Source organism: Lactuca sativa, chromosome 5 (assembly GCF_002870075.4).
Source record: "Lactuca sativa cultivar Salinas chromosome 5, Lsat_Salinas_v11, whole genome shotgun sequence".
Classification (NCBI taxonomy): domain Eukaryota; kingdom Viridiplantae; phylum Streptophyta; class Magnoliopsida; order Asterales; family Asteraceae; genus Lactuca; species Lactuca sativa.
This window is the reverse complement of record NC_056627.2, coordinates 72,239,126-72,257,933: the sequence shown is the minus strand read 5'-3', so window position 1 is coordinate 72,257,933 and position 18,808 is coordinate 72,239,126. Positions and strand designations below refer to the sequence as shown.

The 18,808-nt window shown below is 34.5% G+C and overlaps 2 protein-coding genes across 2 annotated transcripts; one reads left to right on the top strand and one right to left on the bottom strand.

Moving 5' to 3' along the window:
• The first annotated feature begins 293 nt into the window (after nt 1-293).
• LOC111898371 (putative ABC transporter C family member 15) lies at nt 294-8,767 on the top strand. The gene is made up of 12 exons (XM_023894291.3): nt 294-491; nt 857-974; nt 2,739-5,059; nt 5,336-5,422; nt 5,627-6,265; nt 6,340-6,504; nt 6,603-6,897; nt 6,999-7,213; nt 7,303-7,608; nt 7,684-7,747; nt 7,834-8,073; nt 8,429-8,767. The coding sequence occupies exons 2-12, from the start codon at nt 944-946 to the stop codon at nt 8,542-8,544; spliced, it is 4,479 nt and encodes a 1,492-aa protein (XP_023750059.1). The 5' UTR covers nt 294-491; nt 857-943; the 3' UTR covers nt 8,545-8,767.
• A 3,126-nt stretch (nt 8,768-11,893) lies between these two features.
• LOC111898372 (ribose-phosphate pyrophosphokinase 1) lies at nt 11,894-14,995 on the bottom strand. The gene is made up of 9 exons (XM_023894292.2): nt 14,698-14,995; nt 13,985-14,158; nt 13,647-13,895; nt 13,415-13,558; nt 13,147-13,314; nt 12,826-12,895; nt 12,558-12,639; nt 12,303-12,462; nt 11,894-12,099 (listed from the first exon to the last, which is right to left on the bottom strand). Exons 1-9 carry the CDS (start codon nt 14,779-14,781, stop codon nt 12,061-12,063), a joined length of 1,170 nt encoding a protein of 389 aa, XP_023750060.1. The 5' UTR covers nt 14,782-14,995; the 3' UTR covers nt 11,894-12,060.
• Nucleotides 14,996-18,808: the final 3,813 nt, after the last annotated feature.

Sequence of the window (18,808 nt, the reverse complement as noted above, 5' to 3'; positions counted from 1 at the left end):
TTCCGTTTTTTCTGGAAAATTTTCCTAAACAACTGAAAAAATTTTCACAACCAAACGCACCCTTAGTTTTTTGACAAACTATTTTTCCTCTCTCTTTCTACATGACACTCTCTCCATTGTCGTCTCTGACTTCATCCTATCAAACAACAATAATACAAAACCCAAAAAATTATATATATATATATATATATATATATATATATATATATATATATATATATATATATATATATATATATATATATATATATATATATATTCTGAAAATATTCCATTCACCCTGTTTTTAAATCATGAGAACATAGCCTTAATGGTAGATGACTATCTCCGTACGTACTTTCTTATATATATAACATCAATCACGAAAGTGTTGTATAGCTTAGAACCTCTCTCCAACTCAATATCACAAGAAGTAGACCATTCATTCATTCCGGTCAAGAACAGTCGGATGCTTTCTGAAGACATGTTCATCTCCACCAACATATTATCAGGTTGGTATTGTTAATTAGAATCCTACTCATTAATACAGACAAACGTAACAGTGTTGGTGTAAAATAACTCAAAACTATGCTCATATTCAAGATGAACTTATGGGGTTTTTGTAAACTATACGTAACTTTAAGTGTCTTTTTTATTCAGAAAAGTGCAGTGTTGATGTTCATTTTCTTGATATTAACCTCCAACGTACATCTTTGGTCCTTTCTTTGTAATTTCCTTTGGGAAGACATATATAGGAGGAAAAAGGAGATTTGAAGTCCGTGACACATGAATTATTATCATCCACACAATGAAATAAGATACCATCAAACTGATTGATTGATTGATTTTTTTTGTTTTATATATAAATGTGATATAGTTGACAAGCTCTCTTCAAATTGATACATGAAATATTCGTCTGTACAAGTGAAGAACTGTTCAAGTGTGGAGGTAAACCGTGGTTTGAATGCTTTCTAAAGCTATGGAGGTCATAAAAGGTTAGTTCTATATCTTAACAGCTCCATGATAATTTTAAGAGTATCGATGAACATCTTTAATTTGGGCTCTTAAAAGTCTTGAATTCGACTTAGCAATGACTGGTTTTTCAAGGATAAATAACATAGTTCTTGATATATACTATGTTTTTTTTGTGGAAACCTATGCATTTCAATTTGGAATATCAGAAGAACATTGATAAGTCAAGTTAATTAGATGCTACAATTTTTTTATATATATTTTTGGAATGTCTTTTAATATTTAAAAAAGTGGATGTGATTGTGCTCGGTGATTAGAAAGGAAAGTCGACTGCGGTTTTCCTTATGAGTAGAAGATAGAGGTGGCAAAAAGGATAGTGGAGAGGTGTTGGGTACTGACTCAATCGGGTGCTAAGCCTTTTTGTCGAAGATTTTTTTTTGTCTATTTTTAATATTATTTTTTTAGAAAGAGAGTCTATTTTAATATTATATATAATTAAAATGTTAAATGTAACTTAGTGTTTTAATTCGCTTTAGATGGCATTTCACTTGTTTTCTTTTTGCCTCATTTATTTATATTTTTTAGACCGCTTAGAATAAATATAACCCAAATCGACCATTTTCACAAGTAATGAGTAAAAATTGACTCGAATAAATGGTCATTGGTGTTTCACATTTGGAGTCTACAGGGTTAAACTAGATCCTAGCTAGTGCGAAAGGGTAAAAATATTTATTGTGTGTTGCTTTGGAGATTTTGTGTTGTTAGCTTTAAAAAAATGAAAAAGAAAAAAAAAATTGTCTTATACATAGTTTTAAATTTTTATTTTAAATAAAAAGTTTTAATTTAAAAAACTATTTCAAGTAGTTTTTAAATACTTTTGACCTTTTAATACTTTTAGCTTTTTAGTTTTATGTAAATTTGCAATTTTAAAAGCTAAAAAACTAACTTTATCCAACAATTTTACACATAAAAATTACATTGTCTAATTACCAATTAAATTAGACCAACTAGATTTTTCCTCCCTTGAAATATTCTAAAAAGCCATACATATTTTTTCTCATCTAGAGTAAATAAGTGTCCTAATGTAAATTATATAAAACGTGTGGCAGATTACAAGATTTTAATCGTCAAATAGAAAGCAAAATGGTTTGATTTATTAATTTCAAAAAAGAACTAGATTGACTATGAAGAAAAAGCCGAAATGGTCATACTCATAGGCAAAGCAAAATGTCAACTTTGACATATAAAGTCCAGCTTAGAGAATTCATAATTCATAGTTAGTTCAATAGGAGAGTTGAATGATGTGACATAGTATTTAATGGATTCTACCATTATGGTATGTCATTTTAGCATTCAATAGATATGAAATTCAATTACCATTGAACTCTTCAATGGAAAAAAAACATTTTAACTATTAAATATATATTTTATTGAACTCTACTGAATTCAATGCATTATTGGAAAATTAATATAAAGTTATATACTAATTAAAATAATGATGTATCAATCCATTAAACTCTAATAACTTTAATGCATTGTGGATGCCCTAAGTAAAATGATAAAGTGTCAATCTATTAAACTCAAATAAGCTAATGCATTGTGGATACACATATGTTTACTAATCTAAAACAACAACTAATTATGATTTCATCAATAAATTACACCAAAACCTTGTAATCTTGTCACCTAACACTTATTGTAACACCAAGAAATTCATACCAAATTGAAAGTTAAAATTTCAAAAGTTTGCCTAAATATCAAATGATTTTTTGTTGCATAACACACAGGTTTGAAGCTATCTGAATTTTGGGAACCATGGCTGCAGCCAGGCTCACCATGTTTGTGGGAAACTTCAAGCATTATTCTCCAACTTGGGTTCCTTGCAGTCTTATTAATCGGTCTTTTGAAGAGACTCATCGAGCCACAACTACGCACCCACGAACCAAAAACCAAGACCCATGAACTGAACCCATCCAACATCAAAATCGGCCTCTCATACAAACTAAGTCTAGCATGTTCCATACTCTTACTTGCAACACATATTATGATCCCAATAACCTTCAAAACCAGAAGCAAAGCACATTGCAAATATGGAATCCCTATTCTATCCTCCGAAATCATGCAAATTGTTTCATGGGTCATGACATTGATCGCGTTATATGTCGTCCCAAAACATAAACATGTTAATTTCCCATGGATTCTAAGAGTTTGGTGGCTATGTACTTTCTTGTTAACAGCTTCACGGATAACTCTTGATGTTAATTTTCTAGTTTTGAATCATATTCACCCGGGATTTCTCGAATACATTGATTTAATCAGTGTTCTATCGTCTACTTGCTTGTTGTTTCTTGCGATTAGAGGGAAAACGGGCATAACTGTAGCTAACCCAAGTGGCATCACCGAGCCATTACTAAACGAAAACAACGATACAAAACAAGTAAAAAGAGAATGCCCATATGGAAAAGCTTCGATCTTTCAACTCGTTACATTTTCTTGGATCAACCCTTTGTTTGTTGCCGGAAACAAGAAACCACTCGACCAAGATGAAGTCCCGGACGTTGATTTCATAGATTCCGGTAGTTTTACCTCTGAATTCTTCGGCAAATGCTTAGCACAAAACCCATCAATTTACAAAGCGATTTATCGTTTTACAAGAAAGAAAGTAGCAATCAATGCCCTTTTCGCCATTACAAGTGCTGCTGCATCGTATGTTGGGCCATATCTCATCAGTGATTTCGTGAATTTTCTGAACGAAAAGAAAACCAGAAGTTTAACCAGCGGATACCTTATCGTGTTAGGGTTCTTGGGTGCGAAATTTATTGAGACACTAACACAACGACAATGGATCTTTGGTGCTCGTCAACTCGGACTCCGACTCAGGGCTGCTTTGATCTCTCACATTTACAAGAAAGGGCTTGTGTTATCGAGCCGATCATGTCAAAGCCACACAAGTGGCGAGATCATCAACATCATGAGCGTTGACATTCAACGAATAACAGATTTCATGTGGTACATTAACACACTCTTCATGTTGCCGATTCAAATCACGTTAGCGATGTTTGTCCTTCATATAAATCTTGGAAACGGAGCGTTTATCGGATTAGCAGCAACGATGGTGTTAATGTCAGGGAACATACCTTTAACTCGAGTTCAGAAAAGGTATCAGTCGAAGATCATGGAGTCAAAAGATGCGAGAATGAAGTCGACTTCAGAGGTTTTACGTAACATAAAGACGCTAAAACTTCAAGCATGGGACACCCATTATCTTCAAAAACTCGAAAGTTTCAGGAAAGTCGAATACGATTGGTTATGGAGATCAATGAAATTGAATGCTCTTGCAGCTTTTGTCTTCTGGGGTGCACCAATTTTCATATCGGTGATGACTTTCGGAGGTTGTGTTTTAATGGGTATCCCGCTCACCTCCGGCCGAGTTCTATCTGCATTAGCTACATTCAGAATGTTACAAGATCCGATCTTTAATCTTCCCGATCTTCTAAACGTAATCGCACAAGGGAAAGTATCTGCAGATCGGGTGGCTTCTTATCTCCGGGAAGAAGAGATTGAACCCAATACAGTCGAGTTTGTTCCGAGAAATCTCACAGAATTTGACGTCCAAATCGAAAACGGAAGATTCAGCTGGGATCCCGATTCAAGAACTGCAAATCTTGATCAAATTCAGCTTCACGTCAAACGAGGAATGAAGGTGGCGATATGTGGAACTGTCGGCGCCGGAAAATCTAGCCTCCTGTCATGCATACTCGGTGAGATGCCGAAGTTATCGGGAACTGTGAAGATAAGTGGTACTAAAGCTTACGTTCCTCAATCTGCATGGATTTTAACGGGGAATGTTCGAGAGAATATTTTGTTTGGGAATGATTACGATAAAACGAGATATGATAAGACTGTTAAAGCATGTGCTTTGACTAAAGATTTTGAGCTTTTTTCCACCGGAGATTTGACTGAGATTGGGGAAAGAGGGATAAACATGAGCGGAGGTCAAAAGCAAAGGATTCAGATTGCTCGTGCTGTGTATGATGATGCTGATATTTATCTGCTTGATGATCCCTTTAGCGCTGTTGATGCACATACAGGAACTGAACTCTTTCAGGTTTGAAAAATCTTTTAGATTTTCAATTCTTTAATGTTTATGTTCAGAATATATAGCACCACAATGATTATGTGTTTGCTACGTAACAAAATAAAAGTGAAAGCTAGGCATTTTATGATTTTATCATCTTTTTGCCATACGTTGATGTTCCATAGTTTTTCATGTGTCGCTAACCTTTTTGTAATAAAATCTCGTTATGTCTTCAATATGAACAATTTTTCTTAACGATTTTATTCTGTCGCTAAATTTGTTGATTCTTTATTTTTGTTATTATAGAAATGCCTTCTTGGAATGCTCAAGGAAAAGACTGTACTCTATGTTACACACCAAGTCGAGTTTCTTCCAGCCGCAGATCTCATTCTGGTAATTAAGCCAATTTTTTTAAATATTATCTTCAATTTGTTAACCATTAGGGTCTTGTTGATAAAACTGAATCATATAATGCTGAATGATGTCAACCTCTTAATGGTTAAGAGAAGATTGTGTTCCATAACCATTCAGAGGCTTTGGGGAGATAATCTTGGACTTCAATATAGTATCTAATAATGACGATAAATTCAAAAACAGGTTATGCAAAATGGAAGAATTGCTCAAGTTGGAACTTTCAAAGAACTTTTAAAACAAAACATAGGATTCGAAGTTCTAGTTGGAGCTCATAACCAAGCTCTAGAATCAGTTCTAGCAGTTGAAAACTCAAGTCGAGAATCCGAACAAACACAAGGAGAAGAAGAACCAACTTTAATCACAGAACTCGCACAAACTCGGCAAGATTCAGACCATAGTTTATGTGTAGAAATGTCAAAAAAGGAAGGGAAACTGATTCATGAAGAAGAAAGAGAAAAAGGAAGCATCGGGAAAGAAGTTTACTGGTCTTATCTGACTTTAGTAAAAGGTGGTGTTTTAGTTCCGATCATACTTTTAGCTCAATCTTCCTTTCAGACTCTCCAGATTGCTAGTAATTACTGGATGGCATGGGCATGTCCGACTGATTCAAATGATGAGATAATCAATGGAATGGGATTCATTTTACTTGTTTATACACTTTTAGCAGTAGGAAGTGCTTTCTGTGTTCTTCTTCGAGCCTCACTTGTTGCTATAGCTGGACTTTCCACTTCTGAAAAGCTCTTCAACAAGATGCTACATAGCGTTTTACGTGCGCCTTTGTCCTTCTTCGACTCCACCCCAACTGGCCGAATCTTGAATCGAGTGAGTAAACTAAATTTAAATTGAAGATTTTTTAGGGTTTCAGTTTTTCGTGTTAAACGAAATTAAATATGCAGGCATCCACGGATCAAAGTGTGTTAGATTTAGAAATGGCGAATCGAATAGGATGGTGTGCGTTTTCAACGATTCAGCTTCTGGGAACAATGGCAGTTATGTCACAGGTTGCATGGCAAGTGTTCGCCATTCTTATTCCCGTCACAGGTGTCTGCATATGGTATCAAGTAAGAATTTACATTAAAAGTTCGCGTGTTTCCAAGATCAAAAGTCAGAACACATTTTTTTTTTTTACCAAATCGATGTTTTCATGATTAATTTACAGCGATATTACATACCAACTGCAAGAGAATTAGCACGATTAGCAGGCATAGAAAGAGCCCCAATTCTTCATCATTTTGCAGAGTCTCTCACTGGTGCAGCAACAATCCGTGCTTTCCATCAACAAGATCGGTTTATTGAGAAAAATCTTTATTTGATTGATAATCACTCGAGACCATGGTTTCATAATGTCGCAGCAATCGAGTGGCTTTGTTTCAGATTGAACCAGTTATCAAATTTCGTCTTTGCGTTCTCACTCATTCTCCTTGTTACTCTTCCTGATGGAATCATTAATCCAAGTGAGTTCATAATTTCACAAAAATGGATTATTTGTTTATCACGATCCCCAAATTATGAAAGTTGAATCGAATTCGAATGTGTGTTTTTTTTGTCATCGCAGGCATTGCAGGATTAGCAGTGACTTATGGGATCAATCTAAATGTTCAGCAAGCTTCTGTTATATGGAATATATGCAATGCAGAAAACAAAATGATCTCAGTGGAAAGAGTGTTGCAGTATTCAAATCTTACCAGTGAAGCGCCTCTTGTGATCGAGGATTCTCGACCCTCAAGCCAATGGCCACAAAACGGAACAATTTCTTTCACGAATTTGCAGGTATAAACAATTAAGCTTCTTCAATTCTGCAAATTCGAAATCAATATAAACTAAAAGAAAACCGAAATTGTGTCAATTTTTTTATGCAGATTCGATACGCAGATCATCTCCCTTCTGTCTTGAAAAACATTACCTGCACATTTCCAGGAAAGAAGAAAGTCGGTGTTGTTGGTAGAACAGGAAGCGGAAAGTCAACTCTTATACAAGCCATTTTTAGGGTTATAGAGCCTACAGAAGGTTTTATCACCATAGATGGTGTAGATATATGCAAAATAGGCCTTCATGACTTGAGATCAAGACTTAGCATTATTCCTCAAGATCCCACCATGTTTGAAGGAACAGTTAGAGGAAACCTCGACCCCCTAGACCAGTATCCCGATGTAGAAATCTGGGAGGTAATTCATAATCGTTATCAAAGGGTATAATAGTCATTTTCATGTAACCCTAAAAATTTGTTATTTTCATTTCAGGCTTTGGACAAATGTCAACTTGGCGATATAGTTCGTGGGAAAGAAGAGAAACTTGAATCTTCAGGTGAGATCATAAAATAAACAGATACATGAAATTATGTTTGCGATTTGTTGCATTTAGAGATTAAAAAAAGTAAGTGGATTTTGTAGTGGTTGAAGGGGGAGAAAACTGGAGTGTTGGGCAAAGGCAATTGTTTTGTCTTGGTAGAGCGTTACTGAAGAAAAGCAGCATTCTTGTTCTTGATGAAGCAACAGCATCCATTGATTCGGCTACTGATGGAATTTTACAGCAGATTATTACCCATGAATTTAAGGATCGAACAATTGTCACAATTGCCCACAGAATCCATACTGTTATAGATAGCGATCTGGTTTTGGTTCTTAGTGATGGTAAGCATCATCACATTCATATACTCCTTTCTCATAAACTTTGACTTTTTAAAGTCAATGATTTGAATTCCACATGAATGTTTAGAAATGGGAAAATTTAAAGTTTATAAAAATAGTATACAAGTAGGGTTACATTTTGATCTCAAAGTTTATAAAAATTAAACTTTGACTTTCGAAGTCATTGAGATTACTTGTAAAGTTTAAATTGGAAATGAATGTTTCTTGACTTGTTAAAGATTTTGATAAAATTTTGTGAAGCAATTGTTTTTAGATTTTGGATTTCAAAAGTCAAAAGTTTGAATATGTTAAACAAATGGAAACTTAACTTAACTACTTAAATATGGGCTTGAAACAGGGAAAATAGCGGAGTATGACACGCCATCAAAGCTATTAGAAAGAGAAAACTCATTCTTCTCAAGACTCATTAAGGAGTACTCAATGAGGTCAAATTTCGACACTTTTGTGAGCTAATTTGATTGAAGATATGTAGTTCATTCGAGCGGAGAGTATTCTTATCAAATAATTGAAATGGACAAATGTACCCTTCGAATTCTTCATGTTGTAGATCAGTTGTATCAACCCTAGATTTGCCTTAAAAAATGCAAGGAGAATGTTTGATGAGTCCAAAAAGATCGAGTAAAACATATTGACAATTCTTTATAAATTATCGAAGGTAGTCAAATTTGGTACAAAACTAGATTCAATGTTTAAGTATCTGTGTCTTTCAACATTTTGGTTGACAATTTGTTAGATTAATATACAAGTTCCACAAAAAGTTCCCAATATATATAGGAGTGTCAAGTGAGACTGTAAATCAGGTAGGCTGGCTCGTTGAAACATAATAGAAGTAAAAACACCAATGTGCTTAAGATTTCACAAAAGGAAAAATGTTTATTAATTTCAAGGTACCTTGAAAGACTTACATACAACCATTTGTATATTGTGGAGGTAAACTTTTGGCATGGATTGCCAAATTTCAGGAAAATCAAAACCGACACTAATTTACTGAAATTGAGTAGTTTAGTTATCTAATCACGTGATTACAGAAAATCAAGGAAATCACATGAATTACAATTAAAAAAAATATTGTAAAATTTGAAATACTCAGAAATCGGAGGTATACACAACACAACTGTGCTCTAAGGCCGGATGGGTATCATGAGCGGGGAAGGCCGCGGGAAGAGTCCCGCACGGCGGAACACCGCACCATCGGTGCGGGGAAGGGTGTTGTGGGGAAGGCTGAGGGGTTCCTTTGCAGCGTTCTTCCTCATTCATTGATTGGTAGAAATGTTTTTTTTTTAACCCTCTACAACCACTATTAATACTCATACTCATTTATCTTCAATCAAATCCTCTACAACTCTATTTTCTTCAAAAAAAAAAAAAAAAAAAAAAAAAAAAAAAAAAAAAAATGAATCCCGACAATCAAATCCTAACCTCCGATAGAAGTAAAAAAAAAAAAAAAAAAAAAAAAAAAAAAAAAAAAAAAACCCCTCATGTTTCGAGTTTAAGCACCCTTACTTGAAACATTTTTGCTATCGATTCATCATCACAATGAGTTTTTCGTCCCCAACTCGATGCTCCTATTCAATCTCCACTATAATTTCAATACCAAAATGTTAGACAATATTACCCGGTCCAAGTTTCAAATGTTACTTCGCAAATGTTTTCAAAATTTGTTGTTTTTTCCGATCAACATTCGGCAAATCAACCTCAAACCCAACCCAAAACCCAAACCCAACAACAATTCCAACTTGTCGATGAGTTGGATGACTCGGAAGAAAAAGAGATGGTTCTTGAAACTCAATCGACACCACCCCCACAACGACGCAAGGGAAAACAACAAACACGCAAGGGTGTCGCACAACTGGGAAGACAGAAGCCGACAACATGGCTTCCACAAGAAGAGCTAGCTTTGGTAAAAGTTTGGGTTGACATTTCTGAGGATTCGAAGACAGGAAATGCACAACCGAGAGAGCATTTTTGGTTTCACATTTTAGAACGGTTTCAGGAGGAGCTAGAAAAAGATGATGACTACCGTACGAAACACCAATTGAATTCGAAGTTTCGAGAAATAGCAAAGGGGGTTTCAAAAATAAACAGGTTGTACAACAACCTAAAAACCCAACGAAAAAGCGGTCAAGGCGACGGAGAAATACTTCAAGAAGCTTTGCAATTTTACCTTGAGGAAGTCGGAAAACCATTCAAGTGGCACGATTGTTGGAAATTATTGGTTAGATATCCTAGGTGGAAAAGATACAAGCAAGATTTTATTTTTGGAGTACAACAATAAAAGCGAACGAAAACGGGTTCTAGTGGTTACACAACTTCCTCTGATGCTCGGGTCAGTCTAGATTTTAATTAGGAGGACGATCTCGAGCTAGAAGAAATTGTCCGACCAATGGGTATGTACAAAGCAAAGAGGAAGGGAAAAGCGACTTCCTCGGGTACATAGGATTTCAACATGGACGTTGACGAAATGCGAAAAATAACAGCGTAGTTTGATCGAATATAATATTAATTTCTCTAAACGTTTGGCGTTCAACAAAGAAAAAGAAGAAGCAATGAAGGAGCTCGCGGAGAGATAACAAACGGAAGATATGAAGTTTTTGATAGAAAACACCGACCATTTTTCGGGACCGGTTCTCGAGCTCGTGATGAAGAAGAGAAAAAAAAATTATGAAAAAATATTTTTCATAGGTTGTTGGTTTGTTTGATTTTTTGTTTGTGTTTTTTTTTTAATTTTTTGCTTTTTTAAATCTTAGGTTTATTGTAATCTTTATTTTAATTAATGAAATGCATTATCTTTTTAATTAAATTTTTGGTTGTTATTAATTTAGAAATTATAAATCATTAAAATCAATTAATTTTATCTAAAAAAATAGTGTGGAAAGCTTCTCACCCATTCTTTGGGTTTAAGCAGTGAGGGAAAGAAAACTGAAAGAAAATGTGATATGACCCACAAAAAATAGAGTTTCCCATATACACCCTTCGGTCTTTAACGCCTTGTTCCCGAGTTTTTTTGTAAATTGATTAAAAGAAAGGGAAGGAAAATTTTGACGGAAAGAAAGGGAGGTGATGGAAAATATTCATTATTCCGTGTTCCCGAGTTCGAAGAAAATGAAAGGAAATGGAAGGAAAATTTTAAGTTTTTGTGTTCCCAAGTTAGGAGGAAAAAGCAAATAAAGCATAAAATTTTTCTTCCCCCTCACTTTCTTCCCAAATCCGCCCAATTTGGGAGGAAATTTTAGAAGGAAAATATGACTCCAAAATCCTTCCCCTCCCCTCACTTTCCTTCCATTAATGAAACTTGGAAACACGATTTTCCTTCGACACTCCTCACTTTCCCTCCGTATCCTTCTATTTCTCTCCTTAAGTAGAACTCGGGAACAAGGCGTAAAAGCTTTTTGTCCACGTAAAATAGATAAAATTTCTGATATATAAGTTATATTCGTTTTGGACTCATTGACCCATTTGGCCTTTCTTCCATTTATCCGCAATGGCAATCAATATGATAGATTAATGCATGCTTGAAAGTATATTTCAACTTGTACAAAATCATTGATTCTTGCAAACTACATTATTTTCACAAGTTACATATATCAAGTAATTGATATGTTGGATTATTTATATTTGATGTTTTGTCAAAAACATGTCATATATATTACAAATATCAGAAGAAAATGGAGTCACGCTTTAAGAGAATGGGTAATCATAAAACATAAAAAGAATCAAGTGAAATGTTCCTATTAGTATTTATATTTCTACAATTAGTCCAAATTCACATACAAAATGGTTGGTTTGAAACGAAAACCAAGTATGATGGTAAATTACATCACTTTATATATTTAAATCAAGTATGGTACTTCTAAAAGCACTAATGTCATAGAATAACAAGGTTTAAAAATCTCATTTATAATTACAACATGGAAGTTTGAATCTGCAAAATGGATTAGATTTGTACATGGGATGAGAGTTGGGGGTAACTTAGTCAATTCCTAGGCCAGAGAAGTGTTCATAGCCTCCCTGTTTACAAAACACATAATACATACGAATTAGTATTTAGTAATACTCCCAAATTTTGTCAAATTGTTTTCCTTTTTGAAAAAAAAATGTTTAGATTCTGTATCGGTTTTAAATTTTAAGTCAAAAAGTAGACAATTTAAGTGTTTTTTAGGGTTATATGCAAGAAAAAAAAAAGTAAAAAATAAATAAAAAGAGGGTCTTACAGAGTAGTCATCATGCACACGCCATATGCTTTCACCAAGTAAGTTTGCTACAGATAAAACAGTGAGCTGTGGAAAATAGTTCTTTTCTGAAACTGGAACAGTATTTGTGATAATCACTTCTTGAAAAAGCCCACTTGACAACCTCTCAATCGCTGGTGGACTGCATATCAACAATTTAATAATAAAATATTAAACCTCAAAAATAAAAAAATTCATGACACCAATTCATGACACAAATTATGAAAAGTAATGGACCTAAAAACAGCATGTGTGCAGCATGCATAAACTTCTCTTGCCCCTTCATGATGCAATAAGGCTGCACCTTTCGATATAGTACCTATAAATAAATAAAATCCATAAATAATTTTTAAATTAAATATATAAAGTTTCAATAACACTAAACTAGAGCGTTTGTTTGGTTTTTTTTTTTTTGGAAGGAATGGAATCTATCAATATATATATATATATATATAAGGAGGGTATTTTAGTCTTTTAATAAAAATAATCCATCTCCAATCCATACCAGCAGTGTCGATCATGTCATCCACCATAACTGCTACTTTACCCTTTACATCACCAATCAAATTCATTACCTGCAACCCCATACATACAACTTTCATATATGGGTATTTTCGTCTTTTTAACAAATTAAGGATGAAATTAAAATCCAGTTCCTACAAACTTGGAAGGAATGGTAATCATTAACCAAAGTCCCCATGGAATAGAATCTGGAATTGAACATTTACATTTTACATTATATGATGTTGGGCAACAAAACATGAGGTTTTTTTCTTCAAGGTCAATTTTGTAATTTGCGAAGCAATAAAAAAAAAAGTAAAATTACTTCTGCCACATTGTGGCCATGACGCCGCTTATCAACAATGGCCAAAGGTGCATCTGATAATTTTTTGGCAAAAGCTCTTGCTCTAGCAACTCCACCAACATCAGGTGACACCACTACTAAATCATCAGTTTTAATTGTCTTGCTTGCAAGGTAATCAAGTATCACAGGCTGCTTATCCCAAAAAAAAAAAAAAATCTCAAAATGTAGTTTCATTTTAAAAAATAATAATAATAATAATAATAAAGAATTAAAAAAGTAGTCTGATTACCTGACCATGTACATGATCAACTGGAATGTCAAAATACCCCATTGATTGCCCAGAGTGAAGATCACAAGCAAGAACTCGATCTGCTCCTGCTTCTGTTATCAGATTTGCAACAAGTTTAGCTGCAATTGATTCACGCCCTTGAGTCTGAATCCATCAATTGCATAAAAACAAATTATATATATAAATATGTTAAATTTATAAATTTACAGTCGAATTTATAATGCAAAGTTACCTTTCGATCAGCTCTTGCATATCCAAAGTATGGAATAACTGCAGTGATAGTTTTTGCAGATGCTCTGCGACATGCATCTATCATGATCAAAAGCTCCATAAGATTCTCATTTGCAGGAGGACATGTTGGTTGTACAAGATACACATCACACCCTCTAACACTCTCACGTAACTGAACATATATTTCTCCATCAGCAAAACGTTTTATGTCAATCTTTCCAAGGTCTAAACCCATGTAACATGCAACTTCCTATCAAATACAACAAAACTCAATCAACATACACATTTGAAATGAGTGATACCCAACAAAAGATATAGAAACAATTGACCAAATTGTACCTCGGATAATAAAGGATTTGCAGTGCCTGAAAAGATCCGAAGTCTGTTGTCATCTTTTTTTGTTGGAATTCTCTCGAATTGATTCAAATTCAAGAAATTAGGCATTGTTTCTTGCTCGTTGGTGAGGATTTGTGTATTCAACCTCCCGTTTTCTTTAAAATTCACCCTGCAATTCTGCTTCCATGACACTAGAGTTAACACGCATATAACATTGTGCAATCATTAGTTAACAAGCATGCTACTATTTGTATGTTACAGTGAATTATTTATTATCTCCTATCTATACAGGACTATTTTGAATCAGATAACATTTCTTTAAGTGAATCAACAGATGGGAACTAGAATTCTTCTGTGTGTCCATATATATAGAAACACAGACATAAAAATACACACATATCATAGATGCACAGATTTTCAGGTGATCGTGTAATGTCTAGAAGCTAATTGAAGATGTTCATCCTTTCTTCTTCATTTGAAAGAAATGAACTTCTGTAAATAGATTATTAATCCCATTTCTATATAGCGGAGATATATAAATAACATACACAGATATTTTTAAAAGCTACTGATAAACAAACAGTGAAAATACTTGAACGCAACGAATCTTTGTATAGAGTTAAAGCAATTTATGAAGTGTTTATACATAGATATGAATCGGAACCAAACTTTGAAGTGTTTGCCAAAAGTAAACTGAAGAGACAGTAAAAACTCACAATTACGCCGTTTCTAGCGGGGATTGCAGAGCTAAATTTGTTCGTAGCTGCGAGATTCGCTGAAGAAAACGCAAGAGAAGCCATCGGCTGTTGGCGAGAAACTGATTACACTATCGGTATTATGTGCGTGTTAGAAAGAGCAGCCAGGATTTAGGGTTTTGGAGTATACGTGAGGTACTGAGTAGTTAAAGTTGTGGTAAAGGACTAAAGGGGGTAATGGCGTATAAACAGGACAGTTGCAAAAAGATGTTGGTTATTGGTTAGCCAACGAGGATCTATTGAAAATTTCCAGCTTTTGATAAGTGTGTTTGGATAGTTGAAAACTTTAAATTTGATCGTTTCTTTTCCTACATTTTGTTTTGCTTTTGGTTTGGAAATAGAAATACAAAAAAAAATGAAATTGCTTAAGACTTAAGGGATAATGACTTGAAAGGGTAACGAACTTTCGACTTTTGTCACATTTAGTCACTAAAATTTTTTTCGTTATCTATTTGTCATTGAACTATTGAAATTGTTCATATTTTACCCTTATGACCGGCTATTACCGGTCATAAGGGTAAAATGTAAACAGTTTCAACAGTTTAGTGGCAAATAGATAATGAAAAAAAATTTAGTGACTAAATGTGAACAAAATTGAAAGTTCGTTTCCCTCTAAAAAGTTCAATGACTAAATGTGAACAAACTTCCTATTGTATTATGTTTTAGCAAATTATTTATTTTTGTTTAATAGTAGCAACATTTGTTGATGAAGAAATCTATGAAATAAAAAAAACAAAATGTAACATCCGGATTTACAGGTATCATAATTTAAGTATTTTTCTTTTGAGTTAAGAAGAGAGACTCGACGAGTTGACGCCTCAACTCGTCGAGTAAGGTCGCGACTGATGACTCAGATTAATGAATGGACTCGACGAGTCGGTGAGGCGACTCGACGAGTCCGCATTGTTGGCAGAAACTCTAAATCTTTGGGCCCGAGCCATAGTTAAAGGCACTTATGACCTTCAATTGCGACTACCTTTCCCATAAGTGAGAACCCTAGCGAGCTTGAGTGTGTAGAGTGAAAGAAAGAGCTATCTTGAGCTTTTTGGTGTGATAGATCTGGACCCTTCTAGGTCCATAGAGCCGAGAATATGAAGCTTTAGTAGAGTAAACCTTGGGGTTCGAAGTTAGGAAGCATTTATAGGATTTTTATGGTATATATAGTTATTTTCATCTTACACATAGATATGAAGTATTTTATATAAATTACGTGCTATGTATGCATATTATTTGAATACGTGTTGTCTATGCTGGATGAACGATTTTATACATGTTTTAAAAAATTTAAACGGTATATTTATTTTATATCTACAAATATGTTGCGGATGAAACATGGGTAGATGAAATAGTTGGTGTGTGATGAAATAAAACGATGAGAGATAGGTGATGATAAAAAGGTGATGATAATTAGGTAAATCGATGATGATGAATATGTGATGTAGGATGAAAGGAGATACCATAACCTTAACCGACAATGTGGCGATGTCGTCATCTATCAGAGTATAGATGGCGACCACAAACTATTCTAGACAACTCAGTGGAAACATCAGCAGACCCATAACCTGTAGGTGATGAATTACGAGTTCAGGCGATGTTGTAACTACGTATTCATGCGATGATACTCTAACCCCTTACTATGAATTACGAGTTCAGACGATGTTGTAACTACATATTCATGGGATGTCACAAATTCCGCATGCCAAACTAATGGTCAAAATTCACATCAATGAGAATGGTTCATTTTTTTGTAAAACCAAAATCAGATTGGAAATTTTGATTTTTTATTTTGGAAAATGTCAAACCATTGGTTTTTTATTTCGGTTTTGGTTTTTTGTTTTTTTTAAATATAATTTCAGGGTTCAGTTTTTTTTTTTTTTTATTTCATAGATTTCTTCATCAACAAATGTTGCTAGAATTTAACAAAAACAAATAATTTGCTAAAACATAATACAAGAGAAAGTTTGTTCACATTTAGTCATTGAACTTTTTAGAGGGAAACGAACTTTCAATTTTGTTCACATTTAGTCACTAAACTTTTTTTCGTTATCTATTTGCCATTGAACTATTGAAACTGTTCACATTTTACCCTTATGACCGGCAACAGTCGGTCATAAGGGTAAAATGTGAACAGTTTCAATAGTTCAATGGCAAATAGATAACGAAAAAAAGTTTAGTGACTAAATGTGACAAAAGTCGAAAGTTCGTTATCCTTTCAAGTCATTATCCCAAGACTTGATGGCTTAAGCCTTTCATTTAAACCCGTAAAAAGGAGTGCAATAGAAAACATGTTGTAGGTTGAAAATCGTAATTTCCTATATCATAGGGGTGAGGTTTTTATCGCGAGTTATATACAAGAGTCTATTTTACTTTTTCTATAGACTTTGAGACCTAATTCCAAACTTAAGCAGGTTTAACATGTCTTTTGTAACACTCTATTTCAATATGTTTCTTAATCCACAGTTTGTGGGCCCTAATCGATCAAGAAAAAGCTTTAGGCTTTGAGGAAGTAAATTTTAGACCTTATTGAAGGATGTTAATATTGGTCTGAGATCTAAGCTCTTTGATTTGTGTGTTGGAACCAAAGGGTAAAATAGGAAAAGTTATATGTCAGGATTTTTGCATGGATTATGGTTTTAGTTCGGCATGTGTTAAGCCAAAAGTAACTAGATAGAATTGTGGGGCTCTACAATACCTTTATGTGCATATAAAGAACCCTAAAAATGGAGTTGAAACGAAGAAGATATGGTTGTTTGAAGTTAAATTGGAAGTTGGGGGTTTTGCCCTACGCAAGGCGTAGATGCTGAATGAGGGATGCATTTTTATTAATCTACGCATGGCATAGGTTTTGCTACGCAGGGCGTAGTCGTTGCTGATCAAAACCTTAACCCTAAGGTTTTGGGCCCTATTTAAGGGCTCTGGCTTCTTAGAACCTTTCCCATTACCAACCTTTAGTACCTCATATCGTTCCTTTGAAACCCTAGCCACCAATTATGAGTTTTGGAAGCATTAGTGTGATTTTTGTTTGCATTCTTGAAGAAGGAGTTCATTAGAGAAGCAAGTGTGAGCTCCAAGCTTTGAAGATCCATACTTTGCACTTCATCACCTATCTCCAGGAGGTATAAAGCTTGCATCTTGATGTTTCTTTTGTTAGATCTAATTAGTGATAAGATTAAAACTAATAAGATCGATAGATTCAAAACAGGTAGAATAATTAAACATAAAAAAAGGAGATCAAAGTTATGCTGAATGATTAATAAGCACTGCCTTAGAAGAGCCCGACTAAGAACTGCTAATGTAAAGGCAATGTAGGGTTACAAGAAGATCGATACAAAACATGGTGCATGCATGTACTATAAATACCCTAACCCTAGCACAATAAAGAAGCCAGGTGGACAGGCCCAACTTGTTATGGACTATAACAATACAATACAAAATTGACACAACACAATATAGCCCCAACAATCTCCCCATTTGTGTCAATTAGGAAGGCAGATTCTTCATTGTTGTTGGTGTCTCTGAACTGTAAAGAGTTTCGACATTATGCTCAGCAGTGTCTTGCGAACCTGGATATACCAATTGATCATATCCGAGAAACATTTCTTGTCTACGGCACTGTTTGCTTTGTTTTTATTCATCATCTCCATAATGTATTCAAGGCATGATGTGGAGAAAAGATACTTATCAGGTAGATAGAAGCAAGCTTTGTGAAAATCAACATCAGGCCTTTCTCGAATTTGAAATGCCATACACCATCCATCCTTTGGTATTCTGCTCAACTTCATTTTGTCAAAATCTTTAGGAGCTTCCTTGGGAAACACGGTTGGCTTCCTTCGCAGGACCGCAACAATTTTAACATCCATTCTTCCAACCTCCGGTATGTAAGAGATCAGCATCCTCTTAAGATATGCAACGATGGGTTCAAACTTCTTTTCATCTCTCATCAACAAATTAAGTAGCAAAATCCAATCATACGGGTTCAGGCATGGAAGATCTGCGAGAGTAAACTCGTATACCTGAATCGTAGCACCCCTTGCGACTTTGAAATGAGCGTTCAGAAATCTTTTAGTTTCAA

Coding starts and splice junctions, on each gene's coding strand:
- LOC111898371 (XM_023894291.3), top strand. CDS start 944: ATGCTTTCTAAAGCTATGGAGGTCATAAAAG. Junction 7,214..7,302: donor TTTCTTTCACGAATTTGCAG/GTATAAACAATT, acceptor TTTTTTATGCAG/ATTCGATACGCAGATCATCT. Junction 8,074..8,428: donor GGTTTTGGTTCTTAGTGATG/GTAAGCATCATC, acceptor GGCTTGAAACAG/GGAAAATAGCGGAGTATGAC.
- LOC111898372 (XM_023894292.2), bottom strand. CDS start 14,781: ATGGCTTCTCTTGCGTTTTCTTCAGCGAATCTCGCAGCTACGAACAAA. Junction 13,896..13,984: donor CAAATCCTTTATTATCCGAG/GTACAATTTGGT, acceptor TGTATTTGATAG/GAAGTTGCATGTTACATGGG. Junction 13,559..13,646: donor ATGCAAGAGCTGATCGAAAG/GTAACTTTGCAT, acceptor TGATGGATTCAG/ACTCAAGGGCGTGAATCAAT.